We start from the raw sequence: 22,774 nt of genomic DNA on the forward strand, positions 1-22,774 counted from the left end.
AAAAAAATTCCTTTTTCCATTTTATTTTTGGTGGTAATTTCATTCTCTGTTAAAAGGAGCGTCAAATGTATTATATTTTTCATTTTGTAATAACTATTATATATTTATATAATACAATATGAACGCGCGGATCCAGAATTCTGTCTACAGCATATTTTAGATAATTTTATAGTGTAAAGATCCGATCCGCGCTTGACATGAACCATTTTATATCAAATATCTTATTGAATTAAAACAATTTAAATTGACTGAACACGCTCTTTCTTTGTTTATTAAATACGTTAAAGAAAAATGTTAACATCCAATCTATTTGATAATACACTTGTACATGTTTTAATTGTTTGATTTTGCCACGTAAAAAGTAAAGAAACCACACAGGTATGCCAACGAAGTAAGCAATGTCAAATTTTATTATTTTATCCTACATGATATAATACGTTTAAAATATTTTGATACCACTTTTATGCTTTAATTTGCGGGAAATGTCTTTCCTGTTATAACGTATATTACCGGTACAATGTAACTTAACCGTGATATACATGTAGTTTTATTAATGATTGTGGACATTGAACGCTGCCATTTACTCGTGTGTACATTGAACTAGCTGTTAACGGTTCAGCATGGACCATCCCTTAAGTATATTACTAAATAGGCGTCGAATATTTAAACACCGTTAGTAAAAACCTCATTAATTAAAAATACAAACATGATCTTTATTTGTTTTAACCATTAATCACTTGAATAATTGCATAAAAAAAGAAGTAAAAAAGAGAAATAAAACAATCCTTCGGGAAGTTTTGGTGATGTATTTTTCCACGTGATCCTTTCATGTAGAAAAAGGCATGGTTTGCGAATTTAGTATTACAATTATTAGTAAATAATCTATACGAAATCAAGTATTTTTTCCTTTTATTTACCTTATTTTAGAATATTCCCATTACCAGACACAAAGTGAATAGATATAAATATATCAGGGACTTATTATTTGGTTATAAAATTTATAAATATAGACCTGACTAGATGAGTCATTGTTTGTAAACATTGGGTTTTAAACGTGAACATTGCCAGGCTGTAATATTGTCGATCATGGTTTTAAATAGTTCTACCATTGACTCATGCTGTTTTACCTACATAAGGTTTCTTAACGCATAGAACAACTTATTCGGTTCCTAAACTATCAGTGCAGCGGTATTTCCTTCAGTGAGCTAGATTAACCTGTCCGTCGGCTATTTACACCGGTATATATAAACAAAGACATTGCATCACATTTGGAGTGTACAATAAAGCGATGAAAACTTCAAAGTGCACTCATAAAACTTGTGATCACTGTAAAAACCTCTCCATCCTCCAAATTATTCGGAAGACGAATACGATTACTTAGCAAAAGGTAGGTTTAATTGTAGATGAAAAATATTTTTTATTCGCGTGTCCAGTGTAAATACAACGCGATAAAATCTTTTATTGCTATATTTTGAAGTGTTTTCAAACAATTGTGTAACTTAGAAACTTCAAATGAATTGAAATTCTAAGATATTTGTATTCCATTTGTTTTTTTTATGTTGTTTTTAAAATACAATTCTTTAAAATACTTGTATTGCTTTTCAAGATGTGCATCTTTTTGTTTTCATTTTTTTCTACTTTAATTTTTTACTTTTTTAAATAAGTTGACATGTGTTAATAAAATGTAAGATTGGCTAAGTATGCGCGAAAGAGAATTTCATTATTGCAAATAAAAGTCTCTTTTTATTAAATTTCTGTTTCACATTGAAATTCAAATATAGATTATCATTATATTTGGTTGCAAGAATATGTTTGTTTTTACATGCAACCAGCATTACAATATTGTGCAGTTTGTACATAAAACAAGACTTTCAATTGTTACTAATCTTTCTGTTAAAAGTACAAAGATATCAGATTCATTAGAAACAATCTTCAAATTTGCACCATAATTATTTTACAAACTAACATTAAAAATAATGACCAATTGTTTAAACGTCTGCTTTACAGAAAGAGCATGACAACGAATCGATTAATTTTATCTTAAATAGGCATTGATTAGTTAATAAATTTGATTAATTTTGTAATTTTTATCATTATGCAGTTGTGTTGACTGGGGACAGCGGTGTAGGAAAAACCAATCTTCTGTCCAGGTTCACCCGGAATGAGTTTAGCTTGGAGAGCAGAAGTACAATTGGGGTGGAATTTGCTACCAGGTTAATATGAATACTATTGAGATATAAAATTAACAATGGATCGTCCTTTCTTATGCTGCGGAATATGCCGTTTCTGATGCTGGTTTGTTTTCTGGCTAAGGTCAAGCGACGCAGATAATGTAAACATAAAAGGTTAAGATACGGATTATGTTTTACTAAAATAAAGTGACGCAATATGCTCACGGAAAACAAAGAACCCAATGACATTTATATACATGTAAAATTTCACGCCATTGTTTCGTTGATTCTCAGATGTTCTAAGTGGAATCTTTGTTCTTTGCCAAAAAAAGAAGTCCGAAATTCAACTTTAAGCATACGGTTGCTTAACTATATCTCCTCCTAATTTACAGAAGCGTTCATATAGACGGAAAGACATTGAAGGCCCAGATCTGGGACACAGCAGGTCAAGACCGGTACAGAGCTATCACTAATGCGTAAGTCCCATCCAATAATTAAGACTCATCAAACACTAAGTCTCATCAAACAATAAGTCTCATCCAGCAATAAGTCTCATCCAACAATAAGTCTCATCCAACTATAAGTCTCATCCAGCAATAAGTCTCATCAAACAATGTCTTATCCAAATATGTCTCATCCAGCAATAAGTCTCATCCAGCAATAAGTCTCATCCAACTATAAATTTCATCCAGCAAAAAGAGTCTTATCCAACATTAAGTCTCATCAAACAATAGGTCTCATCCAACTATGTCTCATCCAGCAATAAGTCTCATCCAGCAATAAGTCTCATCCAACTATGTCTCATCCAGCAATAAGTCTCATCCAACTATGTCTCATCCAGCAATAAGTCTCATCCAACTATGTCTCATCCAGCAATAAGTCTCATCAAACAATGTCTTATCCAACTATGTCTCATCAAGCAATAAGTCTCATCCTACAATAAGACTCATCCAACAATAAGTCTCATCCAGCAATAAGTCTCATCAAACAATAAGTCTCATCCAGCAATTAGTCTCATCAAACAATGTCTTATCCAACTATGTCTCATCCAGCAATAAGTCTCATCCAACAATAAGACTCATCCAACAATAAGTCTCATCCAGCAATAAGTCTCATCCAACAATAAGTCTCATCCAGCAATAAGTCTCATCCAGCAATACGTCTCATCAAACAATAAGTCTCATCCAGCAATTAGTCTCATCCAGCAATAAGTCTCATCCAACTATGTCTCATCCAGCAATAAGTCTCATCCAGCAATAAGTATCATCAAACAATGTCTTATCCAACTATGTCTCATCCAGCAATAAGTCTCATCCAGCAATAAATCTCATCCAGCAATAAGTCTCATCCAACTATAAGTCTCATCCAGCAATTAGTCTCATCTAACAATAAGTCTCATCAAACAATAAGTCTCATCCAACTATGTCTCATCCAGCAATAAGTCTCATCCAGCAATAAGTCTCATCCAACTATGTCTCATCCAGCAATAAGTCTCATCCAGCAATAAGTCTCATCCAGCAATAAGTCTCATCCAACAATAAGTCTCATGAAACAATAATTTGTAATACTCATCGAACAATGCATGCCTCTTTAAAAAATTCGCAAGTCTTGCCAAACTATTCGTAAGTCTTGCAAAACAATTCGTAAGTCTTGCCAAACAATACGTAAGTCTTGCCAAACAATTCGTAAGTCTTGCCAAACAATTCGAAAGTCTCACTCAACAGTGCGTAAGTCTTACTGATCATACAGTGTTTTATGAAACAAGTGCAAGTCTAAACAACCGATCCGTCTAACCAAACATTGTACTTGTATGAAGGAGCTACTGCCCCGGACACACATTATCTTTATCATATAGTGCTTGTTTAAAATTGTTGTTAAGGTCAATATCTAATAATGAAATTGCCTACAAGTTTATATAATTCAAGATAGAAATTATTTCGATGATGCTTCATAACAACAGCTTTGTTTAAATGGTGTACTGGGGCTTTAATTGCGGGTTAACAAAACGAAAAATCATGTTTTAAACTGTCATTTTTCATGAAATATGAAGGAAATAAGTAAATATTTGACTAACGAAATATATTAAGAATGCCTACAGTCTCTCCAAAAACGGCCTGAAACAAGCTTTTGACGTCCTCTTTAAGACGGTATCTAATTGAATATAGGTATCGGAATTATTTTTCCCGTGATTTGATATAGAATATCAAGAAACTGTTTTATTTTCAATTCTTTTAAAGTTGTAAAGTATACGGGATAAAGATTATTCGAATCAATTATGACGTCGTAATGATGCTAGGTACAAAAGACACCCAGTAGTCATTTACTAGATCTTGATCATAATTTTGTGCAATAAATTAACCTAGTATGCATCTATCACTCCTACAGATATTACAGAAAAGCTGTGGGTGTGGTCTTCGTCTATGATATTGCAAAACGACTAACTTTCGACAACATAGATAAATGGTTGAAAGAGGCACGCAACTTTACGGACGATGACGTCATTTTGATGTTAGTCGGAAATAAAACCGATCTACGTCACTTGCGAGCCGTGTCATCACAGGAAGCCCGGAGTTACGCAGGTATACTTTGGGTACATGTATATCATTGTTTACAAGAAATCATATTGACGCAAGCGTCAAATGGGCCGCAAAATAAATAATTGTTGTATGAATCATTGGTTGTTTACAGAAAAACACACCACATAGAGGAAAATAAGAATTGGTTGTACTAATTTTTATGGTAAATTTTAATATACTTTCTGCAACTTGTTTTGAAGTTTAACATTTTACTATTATCACAAAGAATCGATTTCGTTACTGTAAGCATTTCTAACGGAAATTGTATGATCATTGCCATAGTATGAAGTAGTGGAGAACACAATGATTTGTACATTACTCTAAAACAAAGTTCAACTCATCATTTAAAATTTCTCTTGGAGATTATGTATTTCAAACCATTTTGGGTTTTTTGTTGTTGCATTGTATTGAATGAAAACTTAATGCATTAGCTAAATATATGATTTCAAGGGACCTCATAATAAAATAAAAATGGATAAATTCAAATTTTCCAGTGAATTCAAATTTTCATTTCTGTCATATTCTTGCGTAAATAATTAATATAATGTCATTTCATGATATTTTCTACCACATTTTACATGGAAATATAATAAATACAAAAGTCATTTTATTTGACACGACACATAGAAATTAAAATATATCATTTATATAAAATTTAATGACATTCAGGTCTTTAGTATTTCAGGTCTTTAGTATGTCCCGCATACCGTTTTGAAAAGAATGAAAAACTCCGAAATTTTCCGAATAGATTATAGTCTCGATAAAAACGCGCCAAATACGACAATCTACTAAGTATGACCTACTTTTCATTTACGAGTAAGACAAAAAATATGTGATATTTTCTAAAAGGCATAAAACATATTTCTACATACAAATTTACTTTTAATTCATAAAAATAAGCATAGTATTAATTCTACTAAAAATGAACTATCCCGCAGAAACGCAGTAACAATATTTAAATGTGTATCAAATAACGGACCGCCTTCCGGCGGCCCGTAATGAGTGTTGAGATTGAATTTATATGTATCGAATTCAAAGATGTAACATTCCCTATTATTCAGATATATATCTTTGTTCTTGTTATTTTTACGTTTTATAAATTTTGTAGAGAAAAACAACATGTCGTTTATCGAGACATCGGCACTGGACTGTACCCACGTTGACCTGGCTTTTCAGAGTATTCTAAAAGGTCAGTGTTTGATTACATGTATTTAAAAACTTTTTAGCTAGAAATGTCATCGTAAAATAAAAGACACATTTATATTTATATCACTCCAAGTCTAGAAAACGTTGAATGCCATTAATATGCGTTTTTAAAAACAATACTTTACAATCAATTTACATTGCATGCAATTTAATTATTCTACCATTAATCATATTTTTGTATACTTTTTGGTGATACAATGATATAAAGGTAGAGAGTGACTTGTGATCATACAGTTATACTACTATATACTGTTTATCATTGATCAGATTAAAATAAAATAAAGGGAGACATTTTATTGTTGAAGCTCTATGAATTGCTTATTATATAATAGCGATCAACATAGAATGTGACAAGCGTTGGTGAGCTGAAGGATATTGTGTTATTTGAATCTGCTCTGATAAATGTCATTTTTCTTCCAGAAATTTACTCGACGATTTCACGGAAGGGACTAAAAGATGATACAGGTGGATTTAATCTGCCCAGTGTTGTGGATTCCATAGACATAGGAATCACAGAAACTGAAGAGAAGCGGAAGTGTTGTGTTGTCATGTGATCAAATACATCATACTTTACTTAACCGACATAACCGCCATTACCGTCAACATCATTATCATCACCGTCATCATCATCCACATCATCATCTTTGCATTCCAATTTAATTTGTTTTCATTATATAGATATGATTTGAAGCTTATTGTTGTGTTTTTAGATGATCATTACATTATACAGTTTATGATCTGCATGTACATGTAGCTTTAAAGTTTTGAATGAAACATTCATGTTGACTTATTGTTATTTCGTAGTTGTGTTTGTGATATTTCGAAAGGAAATATCTTCTTTGCTAATAAAAGGCTTTATCAAGACTGATAACGTTTGTTGTGATTCTTAAAAAACAGAACAAAACAAAAACCCGGAAAGAAAAGTAAAGAGAAAACCCGAAACAATCAAATCGTAAGATGGAAAGATATGACCATAGTTCACAGATCGTTTCAACAAGAGGCCCATGGGCCACATCGCTCACCTGAGTAACAATAGGTATGGTAAAATCATCGTAATGCAGTCATAATGTAAACTATCTGGACAATGCAGTATAATACATGTAGATCCTGTAGAAATAAAAATCCATTTTCCCCCTGAATATTCTTATGATTTTATTAAAGTCTTTTTTTAACTGGATGATTTTAAAGTGATATCTTATGTTGAGCTTTGCAGTTCTATAAAGATTTTGCACAATTGTCTATATATGGAATATAAACCTACATCACACTCTGAACCCCTTGTGAGGCCCAAAAATCGTCCAGAGACCAAAGTCTTAACAATTTTAAAGAATCAGCAATATATCAAAATGCTTGCATATAAGTAAAACCATATATTAAAACGTTTATGTTTTTGTAAATAAAATATTTTCCTTTGATAAAGTGGATCCCCAATGTGGCCGCGCCCTACTCCTCAGAATTTTGATTTGAAATTTTCTAGGATGCTTTCACTAAAGTTACAGCATTTTTAAGCAAGTAGAAGCTAACGGCCAGTAAGAAAAAAATGTCAAAGTACTGAGAGTACTCGATCAGAAGATATATTTTACGTAATTATCGTCGACATACTTTAATTAATACCAAAGTTATTAATGCATCAATAGTTTGTAGGTGCATTGAAAACTTCGGAGGCAGTAAAGATCGTGTGATTTAAATCAAGGGAGATATAAACCCCTCGGAACCACCTGATGGTACCCGTACAGACCACATTGAAGACCTGGAAATGATAGTCCTATATGTCTAATCAAGCAATAAGTCTCATCAAACAATAAGTCTCATCAATATATAAGTCTCACCCAACAATAAGTCTCCTCAATCAATATGTCTCATAAAGCAATAAGTCTCATCCAGCAATAAGTCTCATCAAGGAATACGTCCCATCAAGCAATAATTATGCCTCATCAAACAATAACTACACTGGCACTGTACCAGTTATTGGCTAAAATTTAACGTTTTCGTTTTGTATTTCCTTATTTCTTGATAGTTTTGGATAAAACTTAACATACTTTAAATGGTGAAGTCCTTGTTTATCTATCTGTTAAATTATATCACTATTTTGACCCAAAGCATCTTGTTTTGTGCTTTTTAGCCCGCCCCGAATTTCCTGCATTTTTACGATTTACTGTACCAGTTTTCGGCTTTGTGATAAAAACATAGTAAAATCCATGTACATGTTGATTTTATACTCTGCTAAATGTAATTTGAATTATGTCCCTTGTGGGGTCAGACTTAGGTCGTCGGGGTTATGATATATTATAACCAATATTATATGTCAAATCAAAGAGGGGATAAAATGATGACACAGGTGGATTTAATCTGCCCAGTGTTGTGGATTCCATGGACATAGGAAACACAGACACTAAAGAGAAGCGGAAGTGTTGTGTTGTCATGTGATCAAATACATCGTACTTTACTTAACCGACATAACCGCACATTACCGTCATTATCATCATTATCATCATCATTGCATTTTGATATGATTTATTTTCATTTGATTTGAAGCTTATTGATATCTTTTATATAATTGACACTTTTATACAGTTTATGATCTGCATGTAGCTTTAAAGTTTTGAATGAAACATTCATATTGACTAATTGTTATTTCGTAGTTGTGTTTGTGATATTTCGAAAGGAAATATCTTCTTTGCTAATAAAAGGCTTTATCAAGACTGATTACGTTTGTTGTGAACAGAGGAAAACAAAAAGAAAAAGACAATCAAATTGTATGGTGGAAAGAAATGATCATAATACACAGTTCATTTAAACAAAGACATTTTTCATGTAAAGTGTCTGCTGTCCTCCCGTTTGTAAGAGGGTTAATAAAACAAATACGAAGACTTTTACCGAGGCCGTGTTACTTAACGTCATATTTTTATTAAATTTAGCAATAGTTTTATAGAATTTGAAATCCCAAAAGTAAGTTAATATATACCTTTATTTCAAAGAATTCCTGCAAAAATGAGGTCAAGTCGCACGGTCAATTTTTGTGTTATGTCAACAATAAACCATATTATGTTGAACGTAATATCTCTAGAAATTGGGCTAAAATCCAAATGATATTGATACCTCGAATAAAGAATTGTCATAATATTTTATGTACCAAATAACGACGGGATATAAAGTGTTGTTAAACAGATATCAGTAATTAGAGACAGATAGTCCTCTTTAAAATTTACTAAAAACATTGACGTCGCCGGAAAGCCGCATTGTAATTTACCCTCGTATTAAGCAAGCGTGAGAAGAACGGCGAAAAGAATATTTAAAACTGAAAAGATCGAATTTTTGCAGGAAATGAAAATTGTATGGACATAGTTGTGTTCACCAGCCTATTGATTTTTGAAAACGATTATACACAATGCCTTTATTTCACAAATTACTTTTTATTAAATGTTGACGTCAAGTCAGATAAGAAAGATGAGAAAACTATAAATAGTCCCGTTGCTGCAAGTTCCATGTCCACTTCAATCCCAACAAGTACTCCAACTTCCTCAACATCATCGGTGGCTATGCGTCCGTCAGTTTCTGAAAGTAAGCATATCCATACAGATTCTCAGGCCGAATTTCCTCCGCTGCGCTCAAGCCAATCGCCAAAATTACATGAACTAGACTAACACTTTCAAACATGGCCATCCACTCCAACGCACCTCACACCTCAGGCTTTTCAATCAACTCAAATGCACAATATCAAAGCTCAACAACACCCAATATGGATGAAGGCACCTCCATTTATTAACTTTATCCCAGTGGCCAGCAGCAGAACACCTTTACCGGCACACAGTGGCATGCAGATCCCTGCACCGTGGTTATCTGTCATAACAAATCGCCTCATCATTATAGACGAGAAACTTGATAAGATGGACAATTAAGAACAAAGCGTTAAATATCTGCACACAATTTTAGCAGACCTGGAGAAGCGAGTCAAAACCATTGAAATTGTTAAGGAAGATCAACAGACAGCATCTGTTGTGAATCCTCCAAAGATAAACAGCGAAGTTGAGCGATTGAATAAGATGAATAAAGATCTTGTTGAACAGATGTCTGATTTAAAACTCAGGAACATGAGGGACAACTTGTTATTCTTTGGGCTGAAGGAACCAAGTGATACCTCAAATGAAGATTGCGTTTCCAAGATAGTACAGTTCTGTGAAAATGACCTTGGTATTTGCAATGTTGATGAAAAAATTGACAGAGCACATAGACTTGGTAAACGGGACCAAGGGTCAAGTAAAGTTCGGCCCATTGTTGTCAAATTTATTAACTATCAGACAAGGGAATCCATTCGCCGAAAAGCATATACGCTCAAAACACCCCGTTTGGTATTGGTGAACAATATCCCAGAGACGTGTTGGAAAAAAGAAAGAAACTTTTCCCAATAATAGAAGCAGCAAGAAAAGATGGGAAGCGAGCAAAGCTAGTCAAGGACAAATTAATTATAGATGGAGTATTGTACAATCCACCCCTACATGCCCTGACACATAGGAACGCGAGGAGAATAACATTAGTGGAAACACACTCAAAGTTATATTTTGGAATATTAATGGTGTCTTTTTAAGAAAAATTCAAGAAAAATCCTGTTAACCTATGGCATCATATTGTTAACTGAGTGTTGGCTCCAAAATGAGGCAGAACTATTGGTCAGCGGGTATGTAGTGAGACTTCTTCTAAGGAAGAAAGCTAGATGCACCCAAGGTGGAGGCATTGCAGTGTTAATTAGAGAAGAAATATGTCATTTTGTTAGTATCTGTGACGTTTGTGAAGATACTATTCTCTGGTTGAAAATTTCATCTGTAAACAATGAAGATACTTACATCTGCCGTTTCTATATACCTCCATCTTGCTCATCTTATTATCACTTATATGACTGTGATTTATTTAGTGACATCGAACAACAGATATATAAGTACAGTGATTTAGGAAGGATTTTCCTCATCGGGGATTCTAATGCCCGCACCGGGGATAAAAATGATTTCATTAGTGATGATACCTTGCATAACTCTCTGAACGAAAAACTTAGTAACTTACTTGACTACAGCAGTGATCAAAACGAACTTCTCCCAACCAGAATCAACCCTGACACCGAGGTGAATGATTTAGGCTACAAGCTTATCAACCTGTGCAAATCAAGTGGAGTACGCATAGTCAATGGTCGACATCCAGATGGTTACTCGGACAGTTTTACGTTTCATAATAGAAGAGAAATGACATGTATTGACTATCTATTAACTAGAAGTGATATGTTTAAGTTTGTCCAAAAATTTATTGTTTGTAATTTCAACCAATTCTCAGACCATGCTCCATTACACCTTCAAATACGTTTACCTGGACAGCAGTGCGAAAAACTCGGACAAGATGCCTCAAGTGGAAGTTTATGCGCACCACCCCTTAAGTGGAACAGTGAAAAGATTCATGAGGGTCGTTTAGCACTTGAGCAAAATAACCAGCCACATCTTCTCCTGTCCCTACGACACGGCAGAAAATATTGACTTATGTGTTAAACTCTTTACTAATGATTTAAAGAAAGTTTTGACTCCACATCTAGAATTTAAAGTCTGACATCCAACCAGACCGCCCCAGCGTAGACGAAACACTCCAGCATCAGATATCCATAGGATCTATACAGAAGATAAACTCTGGTTCACAAACACATGTATACGAAAATACCAAGATTATATTTGCGCTCAATTCAATAAGAACAAATCTGATTATAATAGGTTTAACCTCCATGCTGTTAAACATATCTACAAAAAGTACGAGACCCGCGCAAATCGTCAATATTTACAACAGGAGGGAGACATGCTTTGTGCTCTAAGAAAATCAAACCCAAAACTGTTTTACAAAACGTTTCCCAAACACAAATCATTGAGACCCGCTGTGACGGCTAACAACTTTCTTGAGTATTTCAAAATCCTAGAGGGAACCACTTTACCAGAAGACCCGTACCCGGAACTGGATGAAGAATCAATATTTGAAGAGCTGGGCAATGAAATCGTATTCGAGGAAATTCGAAGCGCAGTCAAAACACGAAAAACGAAAAGTCTTGTGGCCCTGACTTGATGTTTAATGAAACTTTTAAATATTACATAGATTTGCTGTTGCCATCCCTACATTTTTTATTCAACAACATTTTAAACAATGGTTTTCTTCCCCATCTCTGTGGTCCAGAGCTTTCATCGTACTGATCCATGAAAAGGGCGACATCTCCGATCCGAACAACTATCGTGGTATCAGCCTGACCAGCAACCTTGGAAAATTTTTCTCGTCTATTCTGAACTCTAGATTATTAAAATGGTTTTGTGAAAATAATGTTATATCTGATGCTCAACTTGGCTTTAAACCCATGTCAGGGACAGCAGGTGCTATTTTTAGACTATACTCAATTATTAATTCTACCCTAAGCCAAAGAAAAAGGTTATATTGTTGTTTTATTATCATCAGAAAGCGTTTGACTCGGTAGATAGGTATTATTTGTGGTACAAACTTTCAAAACTTGGAATACGTGGTAAACTGCTGTCAGTAATTAAATCTTTGTATGCTAATGTCAGAGCATCAGTACTTGTTAATGGTTTTATTACAGAAGACTTTGAAAAAATGTAGGTTTGATGCAAGGCGGTCCGGAAGTTCTTTCACCTATTTTGTTTTCTCTTTATGTCAATGATTTTGAAAATGAATTTTTCTGTAGTGACACTATCCCAAAGGAAATTCAAGATTTAAACCTGTTTGTACTACTAAATGCAGATGACATGGTTATTTTCTCATAAGCTGTAGATGGTTTACAAAACATGTTAGATATTTTATATGAATACACTACTAAGTGGCATCTTACTGTAAATGTGGCAAAAACTAAAATTGTTGTTTTCAGAAAGGGGGTAAAACTACACACAAATGAACAATGGACATACAACGGACAGTAACTAGATATAGTCGATAGCTTAACTTACCTTGGTGTCATATTTAAGTACAATTGTAAATTCTTAGAAACTGAAAAAAAAGTTGGCTGAACAAGGACAAAAGTGTCTTTATACCATGCTTTCTAGAACAAAATATTTGAATAACGAAACAATGTTGGCATTGTTCGAAACATACGTAAAAAACATTTTATGTTATGGTTGTGAAGTCTGGGGATCACACAAGACAAAAGATATTGACAAAGTTTTTATGAAGTTTTGTAAGCGTTTATTAGGAGTGAAATCAAATTGTGATAATGCTATGGTTTACATTGAATTGGGATGTTTCCCATTAAGGTGTGTGAGAATTATTAGAATGATAAAGTACTGGTTTAAACTTCTTGGAACCACAAACTGTATATTAAAATCCTGTTATGTAAATCTTACCATAGACTGTAAAGCCAAAAGGTCATGCTCCAATTGGGCAGCATTTATTAGATCAGAATTGTATAGTATTGGTCTTGGTGAATTATGAGAACACCAAGAATACCTTGTGTTCCAAAAACATTTTCCAATTATAAAGAAAAGAATAATATATGTTCATTGTCAGGAATTGGATGCTGTTATCAATAACTCTCCAAAATGTTATATTTTTTCACATTTGATAAATTTTTTTGCATGCAGTCTTATTTACTCAAACCAATACCTAAGAAATTTAGAAGATGCATTACAAAGTATAGATTAGAATCTCATTGATTAGCAGTTGAGTCTGGAAGGTATAAAAACATTGCCAGAAATGTAAGAAAATGTATTTTTCACTTAGATTTTGTGAGGTTAAGAACGATGTAGCGACCTTGACCTCTTGTTGCGACCGACACATTCCCCGTTGCTAGATATCACGTACATATTGGTTAAATATAATGTTGAAAATTTCACATTATTTTATGTCATTATTTTCGAATAACTAGTTTACTATTTACCAAGGTAAACACTTTCATGAGTTTTGTTGTTGTTGTTGTTATAAAAAAGTGGATCAGTCATAATCTTGGAACCAATATTTAAACTTGCAGATAAATGATATGTCATGAAGAGCTTTTAATGTACATGTTTAAAAAAGCAAGTAGAGTGAGTGTTTTGTTTGTTACAGATCATAATTACTTTCTTCCTTTATAGAATTTGAAAGTCTTTTCATCTCTACAGCTTCTTTAACTTCATATAACAAGACAGTCCCGTCCATACAAGCCACTACAATCCGTCCTTGCTTATCAACAGATATAGCCACAGGTTTGCTGACATCCTCCATACTGTATTCTCTGTGGCTTATTTGTCTGGGCTTAAAATTGACAAGGTGGATCTTTCTGCCAGCGCTGTTACCAACAAATACCTCACGACTCCCTTCCTGTTTGGTAATGGCACATTTTGATGGTGTAAAAGATTTTTCGTTGCTGACTGCCCAACCAGGACTGTCTGAACCACTTTCCCCCTTTTCCAGTCGCTTCAAACCCATCTCTTTGTCTGAGATTATCAAAAATATCTTGCCGCTTAGAATTTGAGCTGATACATACATAGGTTCTTTGAGAACATTTTGTTCTTTGTATATTTTGACTATTTTCCCTTTGAAGTCTTTACATATCTGATACTCTGTCATTCTATGACTTTGGGGCTCACATACGTACACTTTTCCAGCATACACACACACACCTCGGGGTTGTACACACTCATTCGTAAACCGGGTTAAATGTGTGTATCTGTCGTTCTTCTTCCGCAAGTAAACCATCACTGTGCTTTTGGAATCATCTACCCCAAAATAAAAAAAAAAACAATACCCACACGTAAGTTAGTTCATTATTAGCATAAACGTAAAAATTTTTTAAATTGTCTTTTAATTTCAATACTTTGAAAGGTCTTAACGATACATCTTTAAAAAAAAAACATATGTAAAAAAATAAAAAAGGAAATGTCTGGCAACTTTGTTCATGGTAACACCGGCACTTTATCTTGCAATTTGATTAAAAACAATCAATTTCTTTGAATTAAACTATATTATGTCTTAAAAAAACCCCAAACAAACAAACGTAAATCTATTTGAAAATTCAAATAAATTTGGTTTTTTAACCAAAATAGACTCCAAATGACATAAACAGTAGCAAGCTGTTTAAGATTAAATGATAAACAGCTTTTTATGATAACGTTTTAACTCACCTGTTTTGCCAGGGTCTGTGATGAATAATAATTGTTCCCCATTGTCAGATCGATATGAATCCAAATCGAAAGGACCGTTCAATTTATCAGTTATTGTCCATTTCCGTTGTCCAGAAAGCTCATACCCTGCACACAACCCCGCACTTCGGCTTGTTATCATTATTGTATCATCCAACAAAGTCATTCCTGAAATATTCCAGTTAAGGTAAGTCATCATTTGTATTAATGAAGATGATGCATTAGTTTACATGATTAACTTTCCTTTTTACCTGTTATTCGGATTTCCGTATCAAACTCACGGAACTTCTCGGTTATTTCCATAGAGGTGTCATTAAGTGGTTTTCTCAGTTGTACTTCTATTTCATCATACGGTAGCTGCAATATTTTGTAGTTAATGAAAACATTGTTTCAAATCCTAAAACTTTAGAAATATATGTACAGTTTTTTGAACTGCCCATTTCGAATTTCAATTGTTTTATCTACTTTTGATTAGTATTCCATGAATGATTGGTTTTTGACTTAAATCTTAATCTCAAATTGTTTTTTAATATGTTCCAACAAATACACCTACCTCGTTCATGTATATGTTTTCCTCATTTTGTGGTATCACTACAGCCTCTCTCTTTTTTTTTTGTGATCCAACATCGAACATTTCATTTTGATAATCTAGCGCAACTGCTGTATCTATTGAATTGTCTGAGGCTACACTCTGTCTTTCATCCAAAACCGATGAATGAGGATTTGAGCTGGAAGATCGATCGCTGGAAATTGAGGATTGTGGTCTTGGTTCAATACTTTTCAGCGCTTTTCGAAGGTTTTCATGTTGAATAACGAAAAATTTTATAGCCGTGAGCAGTTCAATATCTCCCCCAAATGCAAGTATTTTCTTTATTTCATCACGAAGGTACAGACACTGGAGATAAACATCGTCGACCGAGCCTTTCATGACGTTGAATCTTAGTGCTGCAGATGCAAAACTTGAAAAATGGTCGTCATCATTCTGAGATTTTATTTTCTTCTCACTTTCATTTATAATCTTTAGTTGAAATTCTATATCTGGCAGACTATTTTCGATCTCTCTTTGCAATCCTCTGATTTTGTCTTCTTCAACTTTTGCAGCTTTTGAAACGTCAACAAGACGATGGTCACATGGGCAACAGTCAGTACACGCTGGAAGTTTGCATTCGGAACACCAAAATATGATTCTCTTGCCATCATGATATTTACAAATGTTTTCCATATCAATAATAATTTTTTCTTGTTCTCCATTATTTGACAAATACAGTTCATGCTTTTTAGCCCCTGAAACTTTATCATGTAACGATTTGCATCTTTCACAAAGTTGCAATTTACACATAGCACATATAGCTGATGCTACAACAGCAACCCTGTGCTCATCAAAATTACACGAAGGATTAGATAGCAGCTTAGCAGTGAATTTGCGACATCGAGCAACATCTGCTAATCTTTGTAGAAATGAATTTTCAGGAAATGATTGTGCCTGTCCATTGAAATACTGTTTACAGACTGGACATTTTCCAAACGGTTTTTGTTTGTGTACACATCGTTTATCAATTGTATGACCACACGGGAGATACACAGGGTTAACAAATCTTTTATTACAGCAATGACACATAAGTTCCAAAATTGGTTCTTTTAATATCCTTGTCTTGTTTCTGTAAATACAGAATAAAATATAATTACATTTAATACACGTAAAGAAATAAAGAAATGCTGACATTTAAATACAAAATCAGTTTATATTTACATCTACCAAGTATTAGTCCCACAATTTCTTACGGAAACTTTTAGCTAATTTATAGCTCTATAGAAACAGCCAGACTGAAATCTACACGGCTCGTTTATCGATTAATCGAAATCTACAGCTGCTGAAACTGACAAGAAAGTGACAGGACTGAAATTGACACTCTGTTTATCGATTAGTGGAGATATACAGCGAACTAAGAAAAATCATGGATTGCACGAAAAAATCATGATGATGTCAGACACAAAGACTCACACGAGATAATTTCGCTGTTTCTTTTATCTAAAGCCCCTTTCACAATTGGCGCACGAGCAGAAGCGACCAAATATTCGTGCGACCAAAAAAATTAGATAGGGTTCGCAAACTGTTGCCAAAATAATCGCATATGAAAAAGTACTCGTACGAAACTCGCACAATATAAGCAAGCGTTGTGCAATGTAAACGCATTAAATCTTGCGATATATCTTGCGTCTATATGCGACTGATGTACAATGAAAGCGAGTGTTGAAAGATAATGCGATAGGATCGCGCGAGAGACGAAGTGATCGGACGATTGAACGTGCGCCAATGCGATTGGACGGACGGCGCTCGTCCGATCATGCGTTCCATTGTACTAATGCTCGTACGAGTCAGAGCGGGTATATATATATACGGCCCGTATTCGACGGTTTTTATTAGACATTGTTGAATGCGAGGGAAGATGCCGCCGATGAAAATGACCAAAAACAGCATTCTCTCTCTATCTCCGTCATCAATTTGTGTTATTGGCCAAATACTGTAGTAACATGCGCCTTTCAATCCATGGCTTGACCCACCAACGTCTTCTTTGTCTTTCATACCTTTGTCGACGACGAATAAGTAACGCTAGCACGGCCATATGTCTTTGCTGGAGTTCTTGGAGTTGTGCTCGGACATTTAGCAAACCTAGCAAACGGCGGGGAGGTATTGGTGCAGCAGCATCCATGGTCAATAAAGGTCTAAAACAAATATGACTTATAAATCGTGCAATGATAGTAAAACGTTGCAAGATTACATGAGACACGTTGAGCAACAGTCTCACGGTCGCAAAACAGACGCATAAACACCAGCGATTTATCTACCGATATTTATAAATCGTGCATCACCCTTGCGAGTAACCAAAACGTTGTAAAACGTTCGTACTAATGTTCGTGCGTTGCACTGCGAAAATTTGGATCGCATTCGGTCGAGTCTGAATAGTGTGCATGTCTACTATTCAGAGGAGACTTGATGCGACCAGTAAACATATGCAACGAATGCGACAGCTCGTGCAACGTAAGCGAGGGCTCGTGCAACGCATGCGAGAGCTCGTGGGAAGCTAAAAAATTTCGATCGCAAAGTGGTGTAAAGTGGTCGTACGCCAATTGTGAAAGGGGCTTTACGTACTTATGTACATTAACAGTTATTTAGTGAATTTTACTTACTTTTACAATTACCGTTAGAAATGCTTACAGCACTGGCGTCGGAAGCAAATTGAAAGTGTATGGGGGGGGGGGGCTAGACTGATCCTCAGAAATATTGAGAGAAAAAAACTAATTCCAAAAATCATGAAAATCCTAATCCGTAGGGGGGGGGGGGCTATACTTTCAAAACAAAAAATCTTTTCGGCCATAACAATTTCCCCAAATCATCAAAATCCTAATCCGGGGGGGGGGGGGTATACATATAGTTCCAGTAAAAAAAATCTTACCTTCCTTTTTTTTTTCAAAAATAACAAAATTCCTAATCCGTGGGGGAGGGGGGGGGGGCTGGGGGTGGGCTAGTATGCCTTTGACTCCAACTTCTCAATCTTTTAAACGTTTATTACGGAACAATTATGTTTCCTGTGAAAAAAAAGTGGGGGGGGGGGGCTGAATCCTCTATTCTGCTATATGCCTAATGGTTAGGTCTAACTTAGCCTAGCCCCCCCCCCCCCCCCCCCCCCGGTTCCGACGCCTATGTACAGTAACAAACTCCAATCTTAATAATAACAATAAAATTTTAAACTTCAAAATGTTGCTGAAAATATATCAAAATTAACCATCAAAATTAGTTTAACCGACTCGAGAGTCTGCAAAAATAACAAATTAGCCGATCACCCAATGAATAATCAGTATGTTTTTCAAAACCCATTGATAGAGTCAAAAAATTAATTTTATGAAAATAGTTTGCTTATCAACGCTATTTTGTATATTTCAAAAATAGGTAGTGACGACAGGTGTATCAAGTTGATTAAAAGCATAATTAAGAATTTGAAACATTTGACTAGAAATACGCATGCATAGAATCAAGGTTGTTGAATTATGTGAAATAAAAAACTTGGTAGTTGCTAAAAAATACCAAAAAAAATGTAGAATGAAATGTGGTGATCACGAATATTTTTATACTTGGCTTTCTTCCTAAACTATAAAACTTAATTAATGAAATGTCAAAACCCGGAAGTTTGAAACATTTATTATGTTTTATAATAAAACCATTAAGTGAATGATTTACGGTGGTCTAGGTCACTGTAAAGGACCATTAAGTTCATTATAAAGGATAAGTATACAAAATGTTAAGGAGGAATAAACACATAAACATTGTGGCTTGTTATACATGTATGTATATTAAAAGTTTTCTCTAAAGTAATTCAAATTGTGAAAAAAAAATTTCAAGCACATGCCATATGAATAATTGCTAGATGATTGTATGTTTGTCATCGATCTAAATATAGCCAAGGATATTCTAGTGTTAATTGATTTGACGCGCAGCAATATCACATTACTAGGGATATATGGAATGAGATTTAAATAAATCATAGATTGACCAGTGGCTTTCATGAATTTTTTATGCAATTACATAATTGCATGTATGAAGTTTTAGCATTTTGAATAAGTTTATTAATATGAAAACCAAATAGACCCATAGATATATATAAAACATAGATTTTGAGAATCTATTTTTGTTACAAACAACACTTCTGAAAGCAGAGGTGAATAATCAAAAGAATGGATTCTATTCATCCAGTTAAATTAATAAAGTACAAAGTTAAACGTATAGTCAATCAACATTCCCATGTTCATTTTGTTATTTAAAACAACTGATATTATTAAAAATTCATGTTATATATTAAAATCTGATTGGTTTAGACGCAGTTTATATTCCGTTTCATTACCCTCAGCGTTAGCAACACACTTGGCAACGGGTAACACAACGAATTGTTACCGCGTAAAATTCATCTCATTCCTTTATAAAAGCAGTAAAGTTTTGTTTAAAATCAATACATTCAGTGTTTCAACATTGAATATGAATCTATGTAGTTGTCTAACAATACCTCAGTACAGATATCTCCCAGATCTACCATAAACCGTCACTTACACTTAAAATGTTCGCCCTCGTGAACACGAAAAACGCATTCATTGATTTGATTTGCACATATTCTATTGTGTAAATTACACACGAGGATTGGAAACAAGTTCTTGTAATTTACATGTTACAGAGTATTCAACTGATTATGAATTCGACCGACACCTACTCGTCGCACAATCACAAAAGCTATGCAATGAAATAACTTTAATGTGAAAGAGAATAACACCTAGATTAATATGTTTGGAGTTCCACCATAACCATAAACAAAGCAGCAAACGAAATTGATGACAGTTGTAGTACAAATTCAATTTCTTTTGGATATTCAGTGCAACTAAGAATTGATATTTGTTAATTGTAACGATAAAGTAATCATGATAATCATAGTTATTTTTGATAAATTCGCATCCTACCTTTTCACCGGTGGTTTTTCTTCCGCCATCTTAAAACATATGTTAACAGGTCAAGTGTATGTCACGCATTAATCTGTCTTGTAAACATAATAAAGCAAAGTGTTTGAATTTAAATGGCATTGAGAAGATTGTTTTAGAACATAGTATGCAGTGACACATTTTATTAGATTCTTATATATATATATATATATATATATATATATATATATATATATATATATATATATATATATATATATATATATATATATATATATATATATATATATATATATATATATGCACTTGCATTTTTATGTAGGCCATGCATGCTGCGTCAACTGAATTTCCTTGTATGACGTTGCACGTTCATCCAACATTATAAGTGGGTTTTTTTTTAAACTTTCTGAATTGTTCGTTGTTGTTTTTTTATAATCATCTGTATAGTATACTTTGAGTCAGTGTAAAAGTACTTAAGAATTGTATGAGTGTTGGCATTCTAAAATACGATGACTCTCCGTGCAGATAAATGACTTGAAAGTAGCAAAGACTATACCAATTGATCTTAAAATAGGTCACCCAAGATTAACTCAAATAATTAAAAGGACTATATTTAATATGGCCTATTTTTTTTTTGGCCAAGTTTTAGTTAAAACTGGAACAGTTCCTTTATCGTGGTCATCCAACTACAAAATCTGACAGGGAAATACATGTGTAACCCCAAACTTATTTAACACTTAAACACACAAGCACCGATTACGGCTGTCCAAAATCTTTTTTTTTTGTTTGGTACATACGAGGCAGAATAAACACGGTAATAAATAGAAAAGTTTCTAATCTCAACCTGCTATTTTCATTTCATAGAATAAGTAATATCAATATTGCAAAATATACGTTTGAAATGATATAATATTGCAAAACCAATTATATTTTTAAAAAATGAATAACTACAGTACCGATCAGACCCAACCTAACAGAAAGTAAACCCCAACTTAACCCTGGGTTTATTTTCTAGGTTTACTCCGGGTTTACTAGAGTGGACCTAGAGTAGTAAACCCAGAGTACACCCGAAGTAAACGCAGAGTGGACATACATGTACATGTATGGAGTAAACCCCGATCAGAAGTATACCCCTGAAAGCAGACGCTACATGTGTATTCGGAATATACAAGGGACAGGAATTACAGGCAGTTAGATGGTAAGATAAAATACAGCAGGCATGTTCACGAAAATTTCCTAAGATATGACCTAAGTGTGTTCCTAAGATATGACTTAGGAAAAAAGTTAGGAACATCCTAAGATCAACTTACGACACGTCTTAAGATGTAGCTCGACGGTAACTTAGGAACATCTTAAGTTAGGATATCCTAACCTTCTACAACCATTCTTATTTTTCACATTTATTCATTCAGATCGAATTTGAGAGACTTGTGTAGGGATGAATCATTAAACATTTTGCCAGAAAATTGTACGTCTCGGTAGTTAACACAATAGGCCTAAAACCAGTAATTTTAATGTACCGGTATACATTTTAGAAATTTACATTTACCTAAATAAATATCAGTGACCAATAACAATTTAGTTTGGTTTTTTTTAAACGAATCACTCCCCCCCCCCCCCCCCCAAAAAAAAAATATATTGAAATATATATATCACACGCCCCAAAAATATATATATCACACGCCCCAAAAAATTAAAATAACTGTTCTTTTTTTAAAAGAAAATATGTATCAGGCCAGAATTGGCTTACAAGCTGATAACTATGTAAACAACACGTGTGTATTGTCATTAGATAATTAACATTTGAGAATATATGTAATGTACATAAACTCGCAATTTTCATAGAATTTGAAACGTTACATGAGGAAACACATGGACCCTTACAAACACAGCCAATTTCCCTTTAATCTGCAATATATAGAATACACGAACATGTTAAATAAGAAATAAGTTGTAAAATATTTCGAAAATATATAAATACAGTTCATTCAACATAACAATTTTTTTTAAAGATTTTTTTTTTCAGAATAAAGTGATAAAAATTAGAAAAGATCACGCATGGCTTATATATACTTTTTAGCAAAGGACAATTAAATAATTATTATCAAAAATTATTAAAATCAAAACAATGAATGTAACGCATAAAGTGTACAGTGTAAATAAAAAAACATAAGTGAATCATTTTCATTCGTCAAACAGAGAT

At 33.8% G+C, this 22,774-nt stretch overlaps 2 protein-coding genes across 2 annotated transcripts; one reads left to right on the forward strand and one right to left on the reverse strand.

Moving 5' to 3' along the window:
• Positions 1-1,332: 1,332 nt before the first annotated feature.
• Positions 1,333-6,817, forward strand: LOC136275644 (ras-related protein Rab-11A-like; the record flags this gene model as incomplete). Its single annotated transcript, XM_066085273.1, has 6 exons — positions 1,333-1,387; positions 2,102-2,213; positions 2,564-2,647; positions 4,557-4,750; positions 5,856-5,936; positions 6,374-6,817. Coding segments are annotated over 6 exons (660 nt in total), but the record flags the coding sequence as incomplete, so codon positions are not given.
• Positions 6,818-12,877: 6,060 nt separating this feature from the next.
• Positions 12,878-20,730, reverse strand: LOC117687422 (E3 ubiquitin-protein ligase TRIM36-like). Its single transcript, XM_034463897.2, has 5 exons — positions 20,593-20,730; positions 15,644-16,748; positions 15,342-15,447; positions 15,073-15,258; positions 12,878-14,667 (listed from the first exon to the last, which is right to left on the reverse strand). Exons 1-5 carry the CDS (start codon positions 20,619-20,621, stop codon positions 14,012-14,014), a joined length of 2,082 nt encoding a protein of 693 aa, XP_034319788.2. The 5' UTR covers positions 20,622-20,730; the 3' UTR covers positions 12,878-14,011.
• Positions 20,731-22,774: the final 2,044 nt, after the last annotated feature.

The sequence above is a fragment of the Magallana gigas genome, chromosome 5 (genome assembly GCF_963853765.1).
Source record: "Magallana gigas chromosome 5, xbMagGiga1.1, whole genome shotgun sequence".
NCBI classification, from domain to species: Eukaryota; Metazoa; Mollusca; class Bivalvia; order Ostreida; family Ostreidae; genus Magallana; species Magallana gigas.

Bases quoted from the DNA above. Each gene is read 5' to 3' on its own strand.
- LOC117687422 (XM_034463897.2), bottom strand. From the start codon at position 20,621: ATGGCGGAAGAAAAACCACCGGTGAAAAG. The intron at 16,749-20,592 runs GTAGGATGCGAA...CTGTATTTACAG, and splicing joins GAAAAACCACCGGTGAAAAG to AAACAAGACAAGGATATTAA. The intron at 15,259-15,341 runs GTAAAAAGGAAA...GGAATATTTCAG, and splicing joins TACGGAAATCCGAATAACAG to GAATGACTTTGTTGGATGAT.